The following is a 24,505-nucleotide window of genomic DNA, read 5'->3' as shown; positions in this document are numbered from 1 at the left end:
AACGTGTTTGTACATGTCTACTTCTCATGATACAGTGTATATATATATATATATATATTTTTTTTTCTTTCTTTATTAAGCATGTATGGATATTGTTTAAAAGAAAAAATACAGAAACTATTCTTAATTTTGTAACCAGTAGTTGATCAAAATGAGTTTATTATAAAAAAAATTTACAAATTTACGATTTACGTGTAACACAATTTCAGTCGTACATTTAAAATCAGCACACAAATTACGGTGAGGAATGTTGTGTAACATGTTAGATACAAATTTTGTGTTGATAGCGTTATTTTTGTTTTCTTGAAAATTATCCTCATGTAATTCTTTTCATTTCCTAAATTTTACAACAGTAACTATTCCAACATCGATCGCACTACGAACAGTTTCTATTTCTTTTTCTAAACGTATTAAGTGTGTGCCCATACATATATACATGCATGTAATGTAATAGATAATACGCATGTGTTGAATATTTCGATGTGTTTATTTAGTTCAAAATTCGATTTTTAGTATCAATTTTTTATTTAATAAAAGTACTTTTAGCGTTATTAGAGATGAATTAGGAAAACTGAATTTTATGATTAAATATTGCAGAAAAGACTAATATAATTAAACTTCTTGACTGTATTTCTTTTCGATAAATTCACATAGAAAGGTGTTTCTTCTAATACTAACAGTATTTTTTTTTTGTAAAATAATGATAGTATCTAAATTTTAAGTAAATACTCAAATTTATAAAAGATAATTAAAATAAATAATGTAAAAAAACTTCTGTTTAACTACTTCAGAAACAGACTAGTTAGAATTAATTGAGGCCAGACGGTTAATGTGCGTACTTTTAAGTATTGTTGCCAGGAACATCTGATAGAGTGTATAGAACTTTATTTTAAGATCGGGCTTACGATTTTACTGTTGTTTTTGTTTGCGAAAGTTGGCATTAAAGAAGAAATAATCTGTTTGTAGCTGTTCCGGCTGGTTTAATTTAACCACACGTTTCATCTGTAATAGTTGTGAAAAATCCGAAGATAAGATTTGTCGTTTTTAATACAGGGCTACAAACACTTACACAGGATGTTTTGTTTATTGTTTAATGATAAAAACGTTCTATTACTGTTTTTAACGATATCTCCATTATAAAATTTAGTATTTACTTCACTTTTGCTAATAGTTTATTTTGTTTATCAATTGCAATTTTAATGATAAATTTAGAAATCTATATAAATTACTGGAATAATTAATATTATTATACGTTCATTAAATTGTTTCTAGGATAATATTAAGAACCCACCGGGTTGGTCTAGTGGTTAATCAGCTGATTTGGGAGTCGAGAGTTACAGCGTTCAAGTCCTAGTAAAGCCAGTTATTTTTACACGGATTTGAATACTAGATCGTGGATACCGGTGTTCTTTGGTGGTTGTTGGGTTTCAATTAACCACACATCTCAGGAATGGTTCTCTAACTGAGAATGTACAAGACTACACTTCATTTACACTCATACATATCATCCTCATTCATCCTCTGAAGAATTATCTAAACGGTAGTTACCGGAGGCTAAACAGGTAAAAGAAAGAAAAGGATAATATTAAGATTATTTCAACTGTAAATAATATAAAATAATTGAAAATTTCAACTATATTTTGCTTTTCAGTTAATTAATTTAATAAAATAATTTAAATCCTGCAAACTGATTTAATGACAGAGTTATTGAATCTTCAGTATTCATATTTTCAATTTTACACATTAATTAGAAAAAATGTTTATATTTTTCAGCGTAATCAGGTTAATTGAATTTAATCAGATATGTTCAAAGTCGGATGCTCTTCCTGACAACAATTTACTAATGAGATGGTAAAATAAAGTATAAATTAACGGTCACCCATCCATTTATAAATAATCATTCCAGTTCTTACCTATTCATTCATTCTTTACCTATAATCGTTGTATTAAACGGTTAACCCTTCTGATTTTCATGAACTTATTATTAATTAGAAGCTACAAAAATAACATTATAATAAAAATAAAAATCAGAAAAAAACGTTTAGAGTACATGTTATATTTTTAAATTGAATAGTATTTAAAAATAGGCAAAATTTTTCTTTTCTGCATTGTTCAATGTAATGCGAGTGAACGAAAAACTATGTCAACCGTAAATGTAGGGAAAATTAAACTTAAAGGGTCACTGTCAGAACACTATGATGTTCCAAAATAAAAGGGCTCAGTTTATATAAAAAATAATATAGAACAACAGAATGGGAAGAAGAAAAACAATAATAAGAAGGAAAAATATAAACAAGCAAAAGAATAACATTTTTAATATCAAATTTGAAAAAACTGTTGGCTTTAAAAATAATTTAAATAATTTTTACTGTTTGTTAACCAAATAAGAACTACTAAAGTAACCAAGTTTACTGTTTATATAATATATAACTTTCAGTTTACGTATTTTTCATATTCACATCAAATAGGTTCGGACGTTATTTCATTAAAATTTATTAATAATATATTTCTTTCAAGAATTTAATGAAAATAGTACATTACTCTTCATCATTGTGCAATAATATCTCGTACTCTAATTAGAAATAAATTTTAAAAAACGCTTTTCAGAAAAAAATTTGTATGATCATTTTTATCACAATTATTCTAGTCTGACGTTAAGGAAACCTCTCGAAATTGTATTAAGTCAAGCACATTACTGTTATATACTTTATAATAATAATAACCTATGTATATATTTCATTATATATCCTTTATTTATTAAACAAGCGCATAAAAATCTTTCTATAACTAAATAAACAGTAGTTTTCATGTTATACTAATTGGAAGTTTCCTAATTGTAAATTTAATGTTGCCATTTTTTTTTTTTTGAAGTTAAAATCATATTTATAATACTAAGTTTGATCATCTTTCCCTGTATATATATATATATATATATAAACTATTTTGAGAAATCATATTTAACAAATTTTCAACATTATTTAGCCAAAAAAAAATATTTTTCATTTTTTCGTGGTAAAGTTTTTTATAATTTTTTTTTTAAATTTACAATCAGGTAAATTTAAAAAATGGTAAATTTAAATTCTTTTAGGACCCTTAGGTAAGTTATATTATATATATTCACACTGAAAAGGGACCCCCATTGAAATTTCTCAAAAATTACATACTACTACTATATAGAACTTCTGAGGATAGGATGTAATTTCATCTTTTACCCATTAATATTTTGTTATTTTTTTGAAATAAGTAAAAATTGATGTTTGAGTCAACATTTTTCCTTAGCCAACGGTACATAATCCTATTCTCCGGCTAATATCACAATAATAGCATGCTTCTTTCCTTTAATTATAAAATCAATTTAGGGAACTACATTCTCGTTAGAAATGTATAAACTGGGAATTATCAATAAAGAATTAAATATTTCTAAGTATTTGAGTTGCTATTATAAACTCGATATTTTTTAAGTATTTCTAAATAGATAATTATACTTTACATATACCTAAAGATATTTTACTTATCCAGATGTATGAAAAGCACTCATAAATTTACATTTACCCAACATATGCAAGCGTACCCTCGGGTGTATCAATTACCTCTTTAAATGTATTTATTTGTTATAAAATACGAGTAATATAAATCTATCTAAATTTTCTTCAAAAAAAGCTGACAACACAGTTGTAGGACTTGCTCGTCACGCGGCTTTTTTCTAATGTATGGCTTACACACAACTTAATTTAAAATATTCATAATTTTATTTAGATATAATATTTTTTGTTTATTTAATTCAATGATTCTAACTAAAGTGCGCGGGTGTACTACCCAGTATACCCACTTAGCCACTAGTTTATTTAGAGCATTTTTTGGGATGAGGATACGATTTTACACAATTTTTTTTGCAAATATTTTTTTAATTGTTAAGAAATGTGCCTAAGAAAAACAAGACCTTAATTAATTAATCTCGAGATGATGACCTTGCTGTACAATCTCACCCCTTTCACCTTTTTAGTTGAAAATTTAATGATATTAATACCTCATATATAGTAGCAATCTGACCAAGTTTGGTTAAAATCGGTCGAGTATTTCTGAAGATATAAGAAGTGCAATTCCAAATACAAAAACAAACACACACACACACACACTTACATATGAACATCTAGAAAATTTCCATCCGGTTTTTTGGGTTCCTTAGGTGTCAAAAGTCAAGATCCGGTGAAAGCCGCATATGCCCAAATTGGACCGATTACAGCACTTTCCCTGTTATGCTATAACACTAGACGGGCAAGTAATTATTGTCTTATAATTAATTTAAAGGTTCTTTGATTTTGGTCTGTTTAAGTCAATTTTTTTCTAATTTAACAATGAATTAAAGTTTCTGAAATCTACTTAATATAGTGCTTAAATAACAACACCACTAGGAATAAAGAATATGATTTTTACCTTGATTATTTACATCAGTGTACTACAATCGTATAGGTATTGTAACGTATCAAGAGGTAAAATCATAGTTACGGCATCTTTTTTAAAAGCACATCTAAACTCACTTGACTGAGGACATGCAATGATAAAATTTATTTATATAATATTTTCATATTATTTAAATTATTAAGTTTAACATAAAACTAAACCAAAGCGAAATATGAAATTAAATAAAAACGTTTAATAGCTTAATTAATCTATGATTTTAATTGTCAGTATAGCTTTGTTAGGTTAAATCTCCCTCAAAAAGATGTGAAGCAGCTGATTTTAGTTGAGTTGTGTATGTATATATATATATATATATATATATATATCATATAACTCCAGAGTAGGGATTCCTAAAATCCTGGTCGAACAAAAAACGATAAAAAATCATAAATAACTCAGGACTATTTTTTAAAATTTATTTTCATTTAAACAAATGTTTATCAAAATATTTCTGATTTTAGTTTTAAAATCCAATTAAATAAAGTAATCTTATTTTATATATGAATGTTTTATGCTTTTTTCGTAACCACTGATTAAAAAACATTTTTTTATTAATATAATTACTTATTTAAAATTATTACTATCATCTTAAAATTTCTCTTAATCAAAGTACGGTTGAATATTTTTTTTCATATTAACTTATTTTAACTTTCTTAAATTATTTATTTATATATTAAATTGGAAAGGATGTTGTGTTGGTGTAGGTGTATTGTAATGAATGACATTTTTTAGTTTGTTTTATTAAAAATATAATGAAATATTTTATTCAGATTAAACAATTTTCCAGTATTTTTCATTTTATTTTTGTAATTAAAAAATTAGTTCTTTTAATTCTTTATTTTATACTTATGTTTTTAAATTTGTATTCAAAAGAAAAAAAGAAAAGGTATTGTAAAATAATTTGTGTCATTTATTTATGTAATGACTCGCAGACACTTATTATTTTTATATCAATATCCAAAATGAAAATTCGAATAAATTTTATTCGTATTATTTTTTTTTTTTTTTAAAAAGGTAAAATTCAGATTTCTTAGCTGATGAAATTTTAGCAGTTTATATACTAATGTAACGATATTTTTTAATGAAGAAAAACAATTAAATAAAATTTATTACTTAATTTTAATCTATCAAAAATTGTTTAATTATTTTAATAGATTTTTATTCTTTAGAACGTCAATCTTTGCCATTCATTACACATAATTGTTACTGAAATTAATGAATAAATGTACAGTACGTTTATTTTCAAACTATATTTTATTGTATTTTATAATTACGTACTACAGAGAGATTACATAGTGTAGTTTATATTTCATATCGTTTTTAAAACATTAAAATAAAAAACTTTTATTCAAAACTGTAGTCAATGTACGGGGTACTGAAGAGAAGTCTACGATGAGTGCGTCGACAAGTTTCGCGATGTGCACCAGGGGCCTGTCCGCTTGATCCAAACACGGTGAACGCGGGTTCCACTTGGCTGGGACGTGGTACAAATGGCACCTTCTCCCAGGGTACTTCGCGCCTCTAAAACAGTGCCCATTATACATTAAGATCGATAATTTTATTTGTTACAGAGTAACGAGGATTTTGAATTAAATAAATTTTTACGTCCTTTTCGGAAATAACGTGGTCAACATTTTGTGATTTTTCGTATCGGGTATAAACTTTTCATTAAAAAATTTAATAAGTTCTGAAATTTATTTTTCTTAAATTAATATCCTATAATCTCTTTTGCTTATTGAAAAAAATGTATCGTGAATTAACTATTTCTTTTTTCGACTATTTTTCTAGTTGTAATCAAATTAAAATAAATAAAGATATCGAACAAAATCAACTAATATTTAAAAAAAATAATTTAAAATGTCATAAAATTGTTTCGATTAGATCATAAATATGATATTAAGTTAATTTAATTATTTTATAAAAAAAAGTTGTAAAAATGTTGGTAAATAAACAACCGCATAGTTGAAATTTAAAAAGTAAAGTAAAGTTTTTAATTCATTAAATTTCACTATACAAATGTAGAAAACCGGATGTCATAAATAATTTAAATAGAATTAATTTCCTTTACATTATTTGATTAACTACACACATAAATTTACGTATAAACATTAATTTTAATGTATAAATCGCTTTATTTTTTATTTTTTTTTTTTTTTAGATTATAACTAAAATTTATTTTTTCTATCACTTCATGAATTTTATTAATTTTTTTCACATAAAATTATCCAAAAATCATAATTTTATAATATTTATTAAAGTTGATTTTCTACTTACGCCTTTATTTCTTCTTCAAATTTAGTAGCACTTCTACAGTGATTTCTGTTTGATCAGAATTTTTTGTAGAAATTAAATTCAAATATTAAAAAAATAGAAATCTACGAGTATGTTTACCTTTATAAATTTTAATTATATTTTTAATTTATTCTTTACAAAGTATTCTAATAAAACTGAGATCCTTACAAAAGTCTTGAACATAGAGGAAAAAATAAATGATAGAAGTATAAAAATTAATTTTTGTAAATATTTATAATTTGTTGTAGGATAAAACTTTTTGGACTATATTAGCTTACTTTATGTCAGAGTTAATATTTTCAGAAAAAAAAATTATTGAACAGTTTATAGTTACAGTCATGTGTAATATGTTTTTAATATTTTAAAACATCATTTAAAAGGTATTAATTGCATTGTTAAAAGAATTTTCAACAAAAAATAAAATCATTCACAAAACGTAATGACACTATTCTGATTGTTAAATTTTAATTTCCCACAATCCAACTACTATCATACGATTACCAGTAGTTAAAAAAAAGACAAGCATGCGTAATGGTATTCATAAAAACCACTTTATCTTATGTACCGTTGGCTAAAACGTAACGAAGCTAAAATTATTTTTAACAATATGTTTTAACTTACCTTGCATTTAAGTCCTTTAATTAAGCTGTACCCCAAAAATTCAACGTTTATTTTACTAATTTATTGACTGTTACTGTGTTTCATTCTGTTATACGTATGGCATACGTATTAAAGAAAGATTCATTTATTTTATAAGTGAAAGAGAATGTACATTATTATTTCATGGACAAGTTCAATCCAAAGAAGAAAATTATCTTTATTAAGGAAATTTGAATTTATGAAATATGGTTCTCGATTTAAAAAATAAATTATTTATATACATATAAAAAAAATAAAATTCGTTACTAATTTGTCACTACAAAACAATATTTTAAAAATAATATTTTAGAATTAAAAAAAAAATTATTTAGTATTAATTTTATTTAATTTCTTTTAATTTAAAAGAAATTATAAATATATATTTTAATTAATTCCTCGTTACTCTATAACATAGTAAAATGTTTAAATAATAACATTTAAACGCAAAATAAAATAACATTAACACTTAAATTCTGCTTTATATTTATTTGTTAGTTTAGCAACGGATGTAAGCGATTTATTTTAAATATTATTATTAATACATCAGCGTGAAGTTACTGAGATCTTTTCATGCCGTGTTATAAAAGGCATTAATTAACGAGCGATGAATTTACAACAATATGAAAATGAGAATATGAAATATTTTTTCTTCTTTGTAGAAATAATATTTTAAAACCTTTATGTTATTTGCACATGAATATAATGTTCATATAAAACCTTATTAAGAATTTTTTTTCTTTTTTTTGTACAAACATTGAGAAGATTTGATTTTGAAGTGATTTTAATTTTATGACACTATTTGTTAGCTATCTGTGTTATGTTCAATAAAAATTTGAATGACTGTACTGTTTATAAATAAACTATTTCTGAATGACCGTAGAAAGAGGTTGTGATGATATGTTTTTTAAATGCTATAAATTTTTCATTCTCTGATGACATATTCATTACTTAGTTATTTTTTATCTTAATATATTCATTACTTATTGGTACGTACTGTACTTCTTGTATTGAAAATAAAACGAAGTATTTTTATATCTCGTAAAAATATCTTTATTCTAGATGAAAAAATACTGCTGATATATTTATTTTTTTAAAATATGAATGATTTTAACTTAATTATTTTACACGAGAGAAATTATTATTTTTTTAATAATGTTAATACCTACTTGAAAATTTCAACCACTCATTTTTATTAAATTGTGTAGTCTCACAAATTTCAGTTTCTTTTCAAGTTTTAAAAATTTTAGGTTAAATTTTCATAACATGGCATCGTTGGTATTTTATATATAAAATATAGATATTTGGAGTTCAGCTTACCAACAATTATTTAACTTAATTTTTGAGTAATTGTTAGTAAGCTGAACTCTCAATATCTATATTTTATATATAAAATATCAACGGTGCCATGTTACGAAAATTTAACCTAAATTATAACCAAAATATAATGGCAATGAAATTCTTTAATCTAAAGTTAAAAGTACACAAAACTATTGTGAATATAAAATTTAACAAGAATTGTGTGAACTATGAAATAACTCCAAAATATATTAATATTAGAATTAAAAGTAATACTAAGGCCGTTATTACAACTAAGAATAAAAGTCAAATAGAATGGTTAAAAAATGAAATTAAAATTTTATACAACAAAAAAACAAATTTAAATACAGAATTATATATATAAAAATAATTGTTGGTAAGTTGAACTCTATATCTTATTTACAGATTTTGTTTATTTTTAAAAAAATAAACATACAAATCATTTAATTATTTCATAATAATTTAATTCTTCATTAATTATTACTACATTTGTGAATAATATTCCAGATTACAAGATTTCTTAAAAAAAAAATCACTAATATAATCTTCAGATAATTTATAGTAGCTTTAGTAAAGAAAATATTTTTAAGTAAAGAAAAATTAGATTTTATAGATAGTGCTAAAGGTGTGCTAAAATATTTTTCCATTGACGCTTTCGAAATTTAAAATTTTCTATTCTTTCATCACTAAACTTTTTCAAGTTTTTTACTTCATAAAAATATCTGATTATTTTTATTAATTAACAATAATTAATTGTAACAATTTTCTTTTTAATTTTTAATAATTTGAGTTAATACTCTGTTGTATTTTTTTTCTCTCAAAATAAAATTTAATATCTGTAACACTATTACAGAAACCATAAGTAAATAGGATAGCAAACAATCCACCGAACCTCCATCCTCGCGACCATTCCATCGAACTTCCTCAAAAATTAACATACCATTATTCCTACACAGAACATTTAATGTAAGTAAAAAGAAAAAAAGAAAACTTTAAATATTCTGTTGTTAACAATAAATTGCTTTTATTACTTAAAACTTCTTTCTATCTAACGTAATTTACTATTGTATTTTTATTTTGTGATCTGTTTTTATTAAGGTTTAATCAGGCTATTCCTTGATTTCTCCAGTCAAATTCCTAAAGAATTATTTCGTAAATTAACAGATTTATTTATTTGTGTTTGATCATTATAATGTTTACTTATTCTATTTATATTATTATTATTATATATAATAATGCTTTCATGATTTTAATAATTTTCTAGTTGAGATCGTATGGAGTTATTTATTTTTATTCAGGAGGAAATAAAAACTGGTTTTGTAATATACAGTAACTCATTTCAAGAAGTTTTGCTATAACTTTGTTATTTTTGAACAGATTTGAATAAATGAGGCGTCATTTTATTTTTCATAAAATGCCTAACATTTTTTGTAAAACATAACATTTAAATGAACCAGCGATTGCAAAGATATTAACAATTAAAAGATTTACATAGTCACCATTTTGAAATGGGTTGAGAAATCAAGTTTATTACTTTTATACAAGTCATCATTACTTGTACATCCAAGTCAATAATTGTATATCCTACTAGTATTGGGAATTTTAGTTTGATACAGTTAACTGAGAAATTGATACAATTAATTGAGAAAATTAACTGAGAAACTGATACAACTAACGGAGAAAATTTTAGCTCGACAATTATTCCTGAGAAATAAACTTTTACGTTAAATATACAAAATGGCGGATAACCGATAAACTAAGCAGTTGTTTCCGCAAATATATTTTTTTTCTTTTTCAATTCACCTGACAAAAAAATATTTGCTTGTAATTGCAGTTAGTATAAATATTTTCTTCATTTATGTAAATTACACAGTTATTTACTGAAAGTAGATAACAAAGAACGTATACAGGAAGACCTATTCTAGGTTTTTTTTTTATTTTAATTTTTCATAAACCTTTAAAAGTCGTTTTTTAGTATTTAGATGACAATTTTTACTTGCTTCCTTTTTGGATAGTTTAAATTTTTCATTGATTTTATCAAAAATATTAATTTTTTCGTTAAAAAATAATATGAATTTATTTGATTTTATTATATATCTGTTAAAAAAAGATTCGGATTATAATCTACTTAATTAAGTAAAGATGAAATCAAGTACAATTACAGAAGAGAGTTTAATTGAAAATAAATGATCTGTTATCGTAAAAAATACGATTTTCCAAATATATGAGCCTCTTACTTTTATTTAATCTTTAAAATAATGCCAGTTTTAACTTTCTATTAATTTTTTTTTGAACCTCTCATATAATTAAAAGTAGCTGCTAATAAATAATAAAAAAAGAAATTAATTAGATTTTTCAACGACAAACATCAATAGATATTTTTAATTTCTCAAACATGGTACCGCTGATATGCTAATTAAATAAATTAAGAACTAACATAATTCACCTTACCAGCACGTTGATATGTTCTCTAGATCTTTAGGCTTACTTGGAAGACATCATCAGGAGTTAAAATTAATGCTTTTCTGAATATACTAGTAGGACCGGGACAGTCACGACTGTTTCTAAATTTTAACTATGATTCTTAAACTTAATGCATTAATTTTAACTCCTGATGATGGCTTCCAAGTAAGCCGAAAGATCTAGAAAACGTATCAACGTGCTGGTTAGGTGGATTATATTAATTGCTAATTTAAGTATTTTTAAATTTTCGTTTAACTAATTTTACTTCATCGTTTTTAAGCTTGTACAAAACAATTATTTATTTTAATCTTGTATTTATTATGAGGAGAAATGATAAACAATAAATAATTAAACTCTATATTAGTACGAATAACATGCAACTTAAATTTTCCTATCAGTATCTTCTAGGAAAAAGAGTGTTGATTGATCTTCTTGTTTTTTTATAAGTGATAAAGAATTTATATTAAATCTTGAGTTCTAAAATACGACGAAACTTTTATTTTATTTTTAGTGTATTATGGGGCTTTTTTGCAAATATTATTTTTACCATTATCAATTAAGAATAATTGAAGTACAATTAATTATATTTGGCATCGCTACAAAGAGAAATTTAATAAGTATTTATTTTATCTGGCAACTTTAAAGTTATTAAATATATATTTTTCTTTTTTTAATATGAATTTCAAAACGAGAATACTATAGATTTATTTACTTCAATGGTTCTGTTGGCAAAGCTCGTGTTATTAACAGCACATTCACTTATTTTCTAGCACAAATTGTTCTTAAATTTTTTCTATGAATTAATTTCTTCTATTAAATTAATACACCTAAGGTGTTATAAGATAGAGGACGCAGTTATTTATAATTATATTGTGTTATGAAATTTATTTTAAATTTAAGTATATCTCTCTTGGTTTTTTTTATTATTATTCATCTGTGATTTGATAGTTTATATATAAATACCTGGATTAGTAAGAATATTTGGACAAGTGCCCGTTTCATTATTTTTGTCACTCAATGAATTTACACGTCATCCGGAAGGAATTATGAACACTTAAAGCTAATTTTAATTTTTGATATCGTATTATCTTATGGAGTGTTTTGTTGTGTTGGTTTGTTTAGGTACCTTATTCATTATTAGCTAATGCGTAACAGTAGAATATTACTTCTTATTTTTAAATATAGAATTATTATTAGGTTTTGGAATTGTTATATTTTTACATGATTTTTTCATGTAATAAAAATTTATAATTATTTTTTTAGTACATATAAAGGTTTATTTTTTAATTCATACAATAATTATTATGATGTATTACCTCATGTTGCATTTAGTGAAATTTACTCTGATAAGTAGAAATATTTACTATAATTTTATGATAATGTAATAAATATTATGGAAAACAAAAACTAATAACAATAAAACCTCATTATACAGTTAACTATGAAAAGAATAAATTTCATTTTTTTATAAAAGAGGCGAAAAATACTAAATTGTAATTAAATTCTTAATATGCGAAACACATCACTTCTAAGCGGAAACAGTTGGATCTAAAGTTTAAAGACAGTTACTGGCTGAGAGGACATAGATCTCGGCTTTCAGCAGAAAGTAAATTATTGATTTATAAATCCGTTTTGAAGCCTGTTTGGACTTACGGGCTTCAATTGTTGGGTACAGTGTGAAACTCCAGTATTGACATACTTGAACGCTTCAAAACAAAAACGCTGCGGAAAATGCTCAATATACCCTGGTACATATATAATAGCCTTATACATATTGACTTTAAGTTGTGAACCGTTCGGTAGGAAATCTCTCTGGTCAGCGTACGGTATCAAAATCGTTTGGATCGGCGCCCGAATTATTCGGCGGTCAATTTATTAGATAACACGATCAGAGATTTTTCAAGATTGCTGAGAAACAATATTCTTGGTATACCTTATCGCTTCAATTAGATGACTTTATGGTCTGGCCGTACGGAGTGCTCCTCTATTCCATTATTAAGTCACACGCCGCTAAACTTAAGGTTAATTCTAGTACATCTTATTTACTTATTTTTCTATGAACAGATTGTAAAGTTGCTATGTCGTTATAATAAAAAAAATATGAGAAATGGCTGTTTGGCTTTCAAAAATAATAAAATTAAATAATATATATTTTTTAGTTTTTTTAAAAATTTTTTTTAATCGTTAATATTATTTGACACAAGAACAAAAAATTGAGAAAAAGATTTTCTTACTTATTCATGAAAATTAAACATTTAGTTTGAAAATTCAATATTTCTCGAACTATTATTTTATTTAACAACGGAATGAGATCTTTTTTTGATCACCCTTTTTCGAATTTTTAATTCGCTACTGTGATAAGTGTGCGTGTTTGTGTATACGCGTGCATGCTTATGTGATAGAGAGGGAAAATCCTACTTTCCATTTTTATTTAACATAATTTTAAGGAGTTTCAAACACTTTTGATTTATCGGTTTAGAAAATACCGACATCTTTTGTTCGCTTTTTACATTTCAAATCATCATTTGACTAGTTTTACTTGTACAATTATGATATGGTTTGATGTGTATCATGAAAAATCGGTACTGAAGTTCTGAAGTTACACTGCTACATATATACGCAAACGTGTACTTACATAAATGATTTCCTTTATCCAATAGATTAAAATTGTAAAAATATTAAATATTAAAGATAAATGTTTTTTTTTAATGAATATTTTTTTATTTACGATTATGAAATAGTTGGCACTATTAAAAATGATTATGGAAAAAGTGAAATTAATAACATTGTAATTGAAAGTAAACTCCTCTAATAAGAATGAATTGGGACAAAAATCGATTGTTTTTGATTTCCATAATTTATTTCTTTAATTATTTTTGAATTTAGTTTTATTTATTATTGTCTACTATTTCGTGATAAGTTACATTTATTCAGCGGTTAATGAAATAATTGCATTAGTTTATTTTCCAAACAAATAATTTTAATAAAACTGTATCTCGGGTTATTTTTCACAAGTCTTACTTTAATAGTTCGATGTACTTTTCAGTTTATTCCAATTAAAAGAAAATATTTTAATTTCAATTATTTAATATTAGAGCATTTCCTGTGCTCTAATTACATTCTTTAATCTAATCTAAAATTCTAATCTTTGTAATTTTTGCTGAGGTGTAATTTTAAAATAATCCTCATGCCGTAATAACGAGTAAACCTGTTTTTTAAAAATCTTTTTTGTATATTAAGTATTTTACAATATTATTGTGGATGTTTGTCGGAAACCCCTCTAAGCGCTTTTTGTAATATAATTTATTTGTAGTTCCTTACTCGAAACCGACAGTAAATAACGAATTGTGAGGAAAAAATCATTGAATAACAAGCTGTATTTATTTTCTATAATAGTTTCATTAACATTTTTATAACATAAGATTATTAAAAATATTGTAACATCTGAAAAATCTCTCTTATTTATTACTTATTTCCCTGCTTTCTATTACTAATATTTTAAATATATTTTTAAAATACACTCATATTTTCGTTCCTATTTCGGCATTTTGTGGGGTAGTATATTTATTTTTCCTATATTATAACTAATTTAAAACAGATATTTTTATGTACGTTTTTAATTTTATTCACAAAATAGCAAAATTTCTTATAGTTTACATTTTTTTTCTAAAAATGATTTGTTTTTTCTGATAAACGATTGTTAACTTTTAGCTTTATCTGGTAGCACTATAAAAAACTTATTATTCTTTGAAATAAACCAAAAATAAAGAAATAACTGAAATTTAATAGTTTAAAGTAAAATTTTACTGAACAGCATAAAAAAATCTGATTACAAATAAAAATTATTAAACATTACAAACGATTCACTCTGAAATTATACTGTAGTTTTTCTGTCGAAGCATATTTAGGAACTAAATTAGGCAGTTCCGTTTTCAGAAAAGTTACCGATCCTAAATAAATAAATTTAGTACAAAACACTTTTTATTTCTATTCATATTATAAAACGTCTATTTACTTGATAGACTGGATGAAAATATAGTTTTGAATTTCTTGGAATTTTGATTTATTTGTTAATATCGCAAACGTAACTATAAATTAATAATTAATTACCTTTTTAATATTTGAAATAAATTTCCTGTTTGTAACATAAGTATACAATTGTTTACTCTTTTAATATCTTTATTTAATGTTGCATCAACAATTAAAGTCAATAGCGACTTATCATTGTAATGTAACTGTATCGGTAAATATGTAGTCTTGAACAAACTCAGGCCGACCATTCCTGAGACTTGTAATTAATTGAAACTCAACCACCAAAAACACTGGTATCCACGATCTAGTATCGAATCCGATAAAAAGCAACTACCTTTAATAGGATCCTGAGCACCTGAGGTTTCCGAACCTGAGATTTTCGACATCGAAATCATATGACGAGTTCACCACTAGACTAACCCGGTGGGTTGGTATATAATTTTTTAAATAATAAAATTATCCGTAAAATTAAAAAAAAAATTAAAAACAATAATATTTTACGACATATAACGTAAACTATCAGTATGATTCTCTAATAAAATTTGTTTAATATTTCTCGACAGCAGAATGGAAGGTTACACTCTAAGAATAATACAAAATAATGGATAAATCTGAAATTTACTAATGAACACTGATTTTGATCAATCAGTATATGTATTCTAAACAGCATTTACCGAAAATTATTAATTTTATATGGAACATACATTTTATTAAAACTAGCCAGACTACTGGACCCCGGAGCGTTTGTTATTCTCATGTTTGTGAGAATATTAAATATTTTACAGTTATTCGTTAAAACAAAAAAAAATATTCATTTTACTTCATTATATCTCTGTTGCCATGGTAAAAAAAAATATAATGAAGTAAAAGGATTCGTTTTTATTTCTTTAATGAATATCTTTAACATCTTAACCTCCAAAGGGGATAGGTCAAGATCTAAGCCTTAAATTCTTCCCTGGGATAACACAAATGTATCTTGAAAATTTGAAAGCACTCTGTCGGTTGGTTCTCATGTGATGCTGTTGGAAACAAACGAACAGATAAATTTTCTCATTTACGAATACATACAAGATTATTTTTATACATTCTGTATTGATGAAAACATTATCGAATATTTTAAATATTATACGAGTCTGTGATTATGTTGTTAACAGAGGAGTCTTTTGCTGTTAACAGAGATGTTTGCTATATTGCATATGTTATAAAATGAAGGCACAGTCCTACTTGGTTAAACAAATTTATATTTGTAATATTTTATATTCCATCATTTAATGGTGCAATATTTTTAAAACGTTTTTGATATCTTGATATTACATATTTTTTTTTATATTTTCATTCTTTGATGAATGAGCAGACGTTACCTGTGAGGTAACTCACAGAAGGAAGTGTGTTTTATAGTTTATCATTATTCACTATTTACGTTATTTACTATTTGCGTTAAATCTTAGTCGCTGACTGAACTATTCTAACATTAGTATATCCAATTTAATTTGTTATCAGTTATTTAAGTATTGCCATTTTTATTTATTCTTTAATTTAATGGAATGTCTTTGGATAATCCTCTTTTATGCCAAAGTGTATCATATGATTTACTTATGGTTTCGATTGGGAAAAACGAATGTAATAAGCGTTACAAAAAAAAAATATCGATAAACGCACGGGTCATGATTTTGTTCATCAAATTTTTTTATGAAAATGGTATATTTCATTATAATCACTGTCACTTAATAAATTAAAGTTTTACTGGCGAATAGAAATTTCATATCTATTGCAAACTGCTATTTTTATATCTGTAATATTAATTATCCATTTCTATCTTCTGATAACTTAGTTTTAAATCAGTTTTATATCAGACTATTTTTATCCTTTTCTAAAATTCAGTATTAAATGTTGAATATTTATTAATTCCACTAATCTATATATGAAATTTGAAAACTTATGAGTTTTTTTAAACCGGAACTAAAGTATTGCCTCTTAAACAATCTGAATTTCTTAAATAGAAAATAAACTCACGATTGTAGATTTTCTTTTCGATAAGAAATTTGTTTGTTAATAGATCTCTACAACCTAAAATATAACATTAAATGTTTTATTTTGATAGTTTTGGGATTTATGAAATAAATAATGATTTATATGTCAATGAGTTAGGAGGAATTTCAATTTTCAGTAATGCTAAATTTATTTTTCTTGGTAAGATTATTTGTTAATAATTTAAAAATATATATTTCCAATATATATTTATTTATTACTTATTATATTTTTAATGAACTTCAGTTATTTGAAACTATACATATTTAATTATTTGTTAACCCTTTAAAATAAATATTATCCAGAAATAGATACATTGACTCATAAATAAACGTCAAAATGTAATTTAAAATTCTGTAGAATTACTTTAAAAAATTTATCATTTTGTTTTTATCTCATCTACCAGGGTTTAACAATTTATTTTATTCTATATTTAGATACTGAATGTTGTTACACAACAACATTAAAAGAAAGATAGACTTTTGTGCGAGTGTGTTATAATAACACAAATTATATTTAACGAGTTTAAAATAATGCAACATTACATTGATTTGTTTTTAAATAGACGGAAAAATAATTTTACAAGAATGTTTCCTCTCGCGAAACATTCAGAGTGTAGGAGGAAACGTGACGTAACAGTTTTAAGTTCGTTTACGACTCCTAGTCTCTGTGGCTAAATTTGGCTTCCTCTACAGCTCAGAAACCCAAGACCACATCCGCAACTTCATCCCCTCTACCACTTATTTCTATTTGGCACACATAATTAAAAATGTTACTACCAGCAACAGAAATGTTAATTTTTTCATTATATATATATATATATATATATATATATATATATTAATTGGATTTTGTGTTTATTATTATTATTCATAAAAATTATGATTGTATATATAAATATAAATAATTTTAACAATAATTTTTTTTCTGATTTTTTGTTTTAATTTCATTTTTAATTTTGTTTAAATTACGAAGAATGTTAAAACATTAAAAGAAATGTAAGTATTTATTAAAACGAAATAATAGATGATTGATGTTAAAAGACAAAATTATGATAAAAAAGTTTTTTATTCCATGTAGAATAACCACAATAATAATACAATAAAAAATTATACTTGTTTCATTCACGCTAATGACAGAGGAAAGAAGTGAAAAATTAAATTATTAGAGCAGATTAACTAAGTTAAAGTGTTGCAACCATGCTGAACATGCAGCTAACAAACTATATATAAAATAGTAAAATAATTGAAAGGTATGAATTTTATGACCAATAGATCTAATCTAATACTAAGCTTTTATAGTACAATATTAGAAAATTGCACAAAATATTACACTAATAAACATAACATTGCTAATTATTCTGATCTTTCATGTCATAATATTATTTTTATCCCACGGAAATAAAAAAGGAAAGTACTAACTTTGAATTATTATTATTAAGTGTAATGATTAATTTTAAAAGCTAATGATTAGTTATTAAGCTAATTATTAGACATATTTTTGTTTAATTTTTATTAATGATTATAGGGCACATAATTAGATTGAATTTATTAATTTAACAAATTTACAATGATTTAATTAATGAGATTTTAGAGTCCCATTTAAAAATAAAATTCTAATTTATTTATAATAAAATTAACCTAACTAAATATCATATAGCCAACTTAATTTTTTTAAAAATCAGATCAATGGAATTTATACTTTAATTATATTACGTTTGTGTATGTATATATATATATATATATATTCACTTCAAACGTTTGAATTTGGATCTAGTTACGAATATTATAATTTTTGTAATACATACGAGGAATCGCTGATTAAAAATCTCAACACATTTAAAGTAATAACTAAATTTCCGAAAGTAAATCAATTAGCGGCAATTGTAATTTATCTATGCTGCCATAGAACTAACCATTTAACTGAATAAAGAAGAAAATGTAAATAATGATTTCATACTAAAGAATTTGATTTTTTTTCGTTAAAATATTTTTATAACTACTACACAAAATAAAAATGGTAATGGATCATTCAACAGATTGAATTTAAATATTTACTAAACATATTTTTGTTCACGTATTCGTTAATTTTATTTTTAACTCGTTGTATGTAAAGGAGGAAACGTGATCTCAAGCGCTATTTTATGCATCCTACAGAGAACGTATAGCTATTTCCAATACTCAGTGGACTTGAAGGAATTTAACTATAAAAGTAATTCATTTCATTAAGTTGGAATGTTATAACATTCGTTCAAAAAAAAATTTCTCAAGTTATTTAAATCTATTCTTGTACCTATTATATCTTTGAAAAATCGAATAAAAAATTTAATTTGTGGTTATGGAAAGAGGAAGGATGCTTATTTATAATAAATCTTTAAAAATATACTCATGAGATTGCAAACGAACAGATTACGTTTGAAATTATAAAAAATTATAATAAAATGTAATCTTAAGTAAATTTCGAGGTCTTATCTAATCTCTCGTCGTCCTAACTTGAGACAGTGATGTTAACTGAGTTCCAATGATCAAAGTACTCCAGTAATAAGTACTTTAAAAATGCTTTTAACAACTATAACTAGTAAAAAATAGAAACTATATCCAATTATTTTGCAATTTTTTGCACTACCATTCTAGCGTAATGGTAGCGTAATTTTCACCTGGAAGGTCGAAGATTTAAATAAATTTCAGCAAATAACGAAATAGTCAAACTAAAGCTTCTACATGTAACAGTCTTAAAATAAATGATATTAAAAACAGTTTGACTCGTTTGACTAATAATAAAAGAAGGATGCGTTTAGTTGAAACGGTATAATTGTTATACGTGTGTTCAAATTTTACTCTTAAAGTATACCACTGATTTCTATATTACTTTTCTTTTATTATATAATAGTTCCTATAGAATCCTATAGTAAGATTTTTCTATATCACATAACATCTTTGAACGAATAATTGTCCACATAGATGATAGAATGTATTTATTTTTTTATCATTGCATAATGATGAATTGTTGAAGTATAATGATATAAATTGGATGCCATTTTGATACACGAATCATTTTCCCACGAAAATGAAAACACGTTGAAAAATTGTAATTTAAAAAAAATAAGGTAAATGCATATTTCCGCTTACAACCTTAGCTATAGTCCATCCAAAAAAATCCTTAACTCATACTCATCAAAACTATTTTTTAGTCATTACTCTATAATCGATTTTTTTTTCCTATCATAAATTAGATTTACCACTTTTGTGTTCCTTAAACGGCTTTTTTTCTTATATGCAATACTTTTGTATAAATCTAACCGTATTTTCCATGAAAATAATATTAAAAAATTAATATACTGTAAACGTAAATTAAATAAGATAGACTAAAAAATAACTCTCCTAAAAAGTAAATAATTATACTTTTCAATTTTTTTTTTCTTTCTACATTTCGTACTAAATTAAAATTTAGTAATTTACCAATAAGTGTTAATTTAGCGCCGACTATAAAATATCGAAACTTAAATAATTAAAAAACTATTACTGTTATTTTTACTTTGGAAAATTGGTACTATTTTTTTAAGTCAGATTATATTTTTATCTAAAGGGATTTTATATTATTGCAATTTCACGGGTCTACTAAATCTCACAAATAACTATACTTTAATGATGTAATACTTTATGATGTAATTAATGAATGCAAAATTAATAAATAAATAATTTATATTTTTTTAATAATATTTCAGTGGGTCAAAATATTTCTTGCCTATCTTTATATACTAAATCGTTTAACTAATAAAATCGTTTAAATTTTTAATTAATGAATGAAATTGTGGAAAGCTTTAACAGTATTAATACTTACTGGGTTAATTTTTATGTTCGATTGTATAAAAATAATATAAAATAATTACAATTACAATGTTTTCAAAATTTATTTTTTTTCCCAAATGCTAAGACTGCATTTTTCGTATTATAGTCAAAGATACCTTATTTATTTTCATTTATAAAAAATATTGTTAAAAATAAGTCTTAAAGGAAGGGGATAATAAAGGATATAACATAAAAAACATAGCGCAACTTTAGATTTTTATCTTAATTCCTCTTTTTTTCTTTTTTTATACGTATGAATAGTTTGTTCTTATTCCAGAACAATAGTGATAGTTTACATGATCCTGGTCTTTATAAAATGCTGAAAACCTTTTTTCAAAAAATAATGACTTTCCGGATAAATGTGTAGACTCACTTATAATGAAACACCTACGCTGATTTTTAACCGAGAAAATTTCTTTTATATTTTTTAACTTGTCTTCTGTTTTATGTATTTCAACTTTATTATTTATTTATTTTCCCGTTTTCTTCTTAGTTTTAATATAAAATGCTGTATAATTTTATCTACCTATTACATACCAGTTTATATAAAAGTACGTAATACAATTTTTCATTTATACCGAATAAATAATTTTAACTTTTTGACCTTTATTGATCTTTACCTTTCATTTAATTATTTTTTTTTTAAATTATTTTATTACAAATAATCACTTTTTTTAATCAATTTACGATTACATTGATATGTTGTAAACACAGATGTAGTGTGCAACAGTCATAGTAACGTTTATTATTTATTTAATATTTTACTGCTTGGATAACTCTTCGATTATTACATAAAGATTTTTTTGAAGATTATTACATAAAGATTACGTATGTATTTTTTTGTTGCAAATTTTATTTACAATCGGTTGTATATCTTATGCAGAGACCTTAAGTAAATTTGATCACACAAAAACTTGAAAGGAAGTTCCCGTCAAAACTCCACAATAATTACAAACTAGATTATAACTTGTTCGGAAAGTTCGTTCATTTTAAATTCGAAAAATTGGTTCATCAGGAACTTAAGTTAAGAAGTTGGCTATATGATAAAAATTTTTGTTTGAAATTTTCTTGTTTTTTTATAAAAATTATTTAAATTTTAGTTAATGGTATTAATGAATTTTATTTGTTATCTTAAAAATGTAATTACTTAAAACATCAATAATCTGCCAAAATACAATCTATATGTCTAGGTGAAGAACATTTTTTTGTTTTTATGAAACAGTCTAAAACAATAATTTTAAATGTTTTGTGATATTTTAAAACTAGAATTTACATGGGTCTAATACAGCTGATTAAATTTAAAAAAAAATAAATTAAAAATTTATCTAATGTAAAATGATTTCATACATCGTACCTCTTCATTTTGAATTCTAAAAAAAAGAATTTCACAATTTTAAAAAAAATGTATATCTTAATTTGTATCAACCCGTCAAAATTCTAAGTAAATTTTAAGGTTTATTTATTCTATCTTTCAGTTTTACGAAGTTATATTATAAAAAGTATGTTTTAAATTTTTCTCCACTAGAATGCCTTTTTTAGTCCGTAAAATATTTATCTGTTTCATAATATCATTTATTATTTTTTCATATATTTTCTATGAAATATAAATTAAATAATAGGCTATTTCTAATAAATTAACTTGATTATTTATAAAAGTGAAAAGTTTTATTTATATTAATCATTATTCTTGTTGATTTTATAATTTTATTCATAATAGTATCATAAATTAATTTTGTTTATAGTTTATAATAACATATTCAATTTACGTACCTATTCTATTATAAAATTGTTGTTTTTAATAAATTATGAAGTCAGAGAATTAATTAAATTTAATATTCGATAATTTATAAATAGTTTTAAAAAATGAGGAATAAAATTTTAAGAATGGGGAATAATTATTACGGGTCAACGCTTAGCAAAGAAAAATTATTTTCTAAAATTAATGCACATTCAAACTAGCACACAAGAAACGTTTTTGCTTTTTAGTGATAATCAGGTAACAATAGAGGACATAATAACTTTTATAAAAGTACTAGTATAAACTTACATTTATTAGTTCTAATATTATAGGTTTATTTAGTTATACACTTTCATCAGTCTGTTTTTATTAATTTTATATATATATTATTTACTGTATTATTTCATCAAAATTAGTTTTTATTCTCTTTTCTTAACTCTTAAAAGCAATTTTATGAAAATATAGTGTTGAACCTTTCTCCTTGTTATAATTAATTAGTTTTGAAGCTAAATAATATGTATTTCTTTATTCTGAACTCAAAAATTCAAATCTTATGTATTCTTCTTAGAATTACAGATAACTTTTTTGACTGAATATTATTTTTTTTTACTTTTTATTTATTTATTATGAAATTTAAGTTGTTTCTTATTTTTTGAAAAATTGAATTATTTATTAGATCTATCTGTTACATTTTTATTTTGTGATCTTTCTTTTTTAAGTAAATTTAAAAAAAAGTAGTTTAGAAAATATTTTTAGAACTATTTTTTTTTTTTTTTAGAAAATAGTTTTATACATATATATATATATATTTTTTTTTTTTTTTGTTAAATATAAAAAAGATTATTAACTATTTTTATCTACTTTTTAACATTTAGTTACTTTTTAATAAATATGAAAATTAATTAAAAAATGAAATTATGAAGTCGATATGACAAATGTTATCATGAAATATATAACTTTTAACCGTAATTTATGCATATTTAAAAAAATACTGACCGTTACAGTGTATGACGTTATCGAAGGAGATGGTCGGCTGTAAGGCCGGCGAGTTGTATAAAAATCCGATTCGTAAACCATTTCGTTGTTTGTTTTTATGTTATATTAATTGATGCTGCGGAATTACTGAACTGATTTGAAAGTTCTTACGCTGGACTCTTAACGTTGGCTACTGATCTTAGTATCTTAGTACGCTGATGTATTTGTGTCTCTAAATTCATCCCTCCTCTCTCTTCTGATCAGTTGCCAGAATTTTATCGCGTAATTCCTTCGTCAGACTTCATATCTGTTCTTGTTTAAAACGCCCCCGCTAACGCTCTTGCGTTCTCCCACTAGAAACTGCTTCTTTTTTTTTGTTACAACATAGAAGCCTAGAATAATGACAAACTATTCGTCACCTCTCCCTTTTTTACATACACTTAAATTTTGTCAACAAATACTTAAAATAATTATCTTTATTTGGTGAGTCATACTATTTTTATAATAAATAAGTCATATTAAAGAATGATAACTATTTATCAAAAAAAAAAAAAAATATATATATATATGACTTGCATTATTATTGAATTTTATTTTATTAACTCATCATTTTACCTCCTCTTAAATTTACGGTTTGTACGATAAAAATCAGCATTAGAAAAATAATTATTAAAATTTAATTAATTTCTTTGGAAAAAATTCTTTTGTCACC

At 24.0% G+C, this 24,505-nt stretch overlaps 1 protein-coding gene across 8 annotated transcripts in view; it reads right to left on the bottom strand.

Moving 5' to 3' along the window:
* Window positions 1–24,028, bottom strand: part of LOC142325345 (uncharacterized) — a 90,090-nt gene extending 66,062 nt beyond the window's left edge. For 2 of the 8 annotated variants that reach the window (XM_075366986.1, XM_075366988.1), the window contains exon 1: window positions 23,815–24,026. In XM_075366986.1, coding sequence (XP_075223101.1) covers window positions 23,815–23,895 — 81 coding nt within the window. In that variant the 5' untranslated portion in view covers window positions 23,896–24,026. Of the gene's footprint in view, window positions 1–23,814 lie in introns of all 8 variants that reach the window. The other 6 variants (XM_075366982.1, XM_075366984.1, XM_075366991.1 and 3 more) reach the window with 5 other exon arrangements.
* Window positions 24,029–24,505: the final 477 nt, after the last annotated feature.

This window comes from Lycorma delicatula, chromosome 5 (genome assembly GCF_047948215.1).
Source record: "Lycorma delicatula isolate Av1 chromosome 5, ASM4794821v1, whole genome shotgun sequence".
Classification (NCBI taxonomy): Eukaryota; Metazoa; Arthropoda; class Insecta; order Hemiptera; family Fulgoridae; genus Lycorma; species Lycorma delicatula.
Note: the sequence above shows the minus strand (reverse complement) of the source record. Positions and strands in the feature narration are given on the sequence as shown.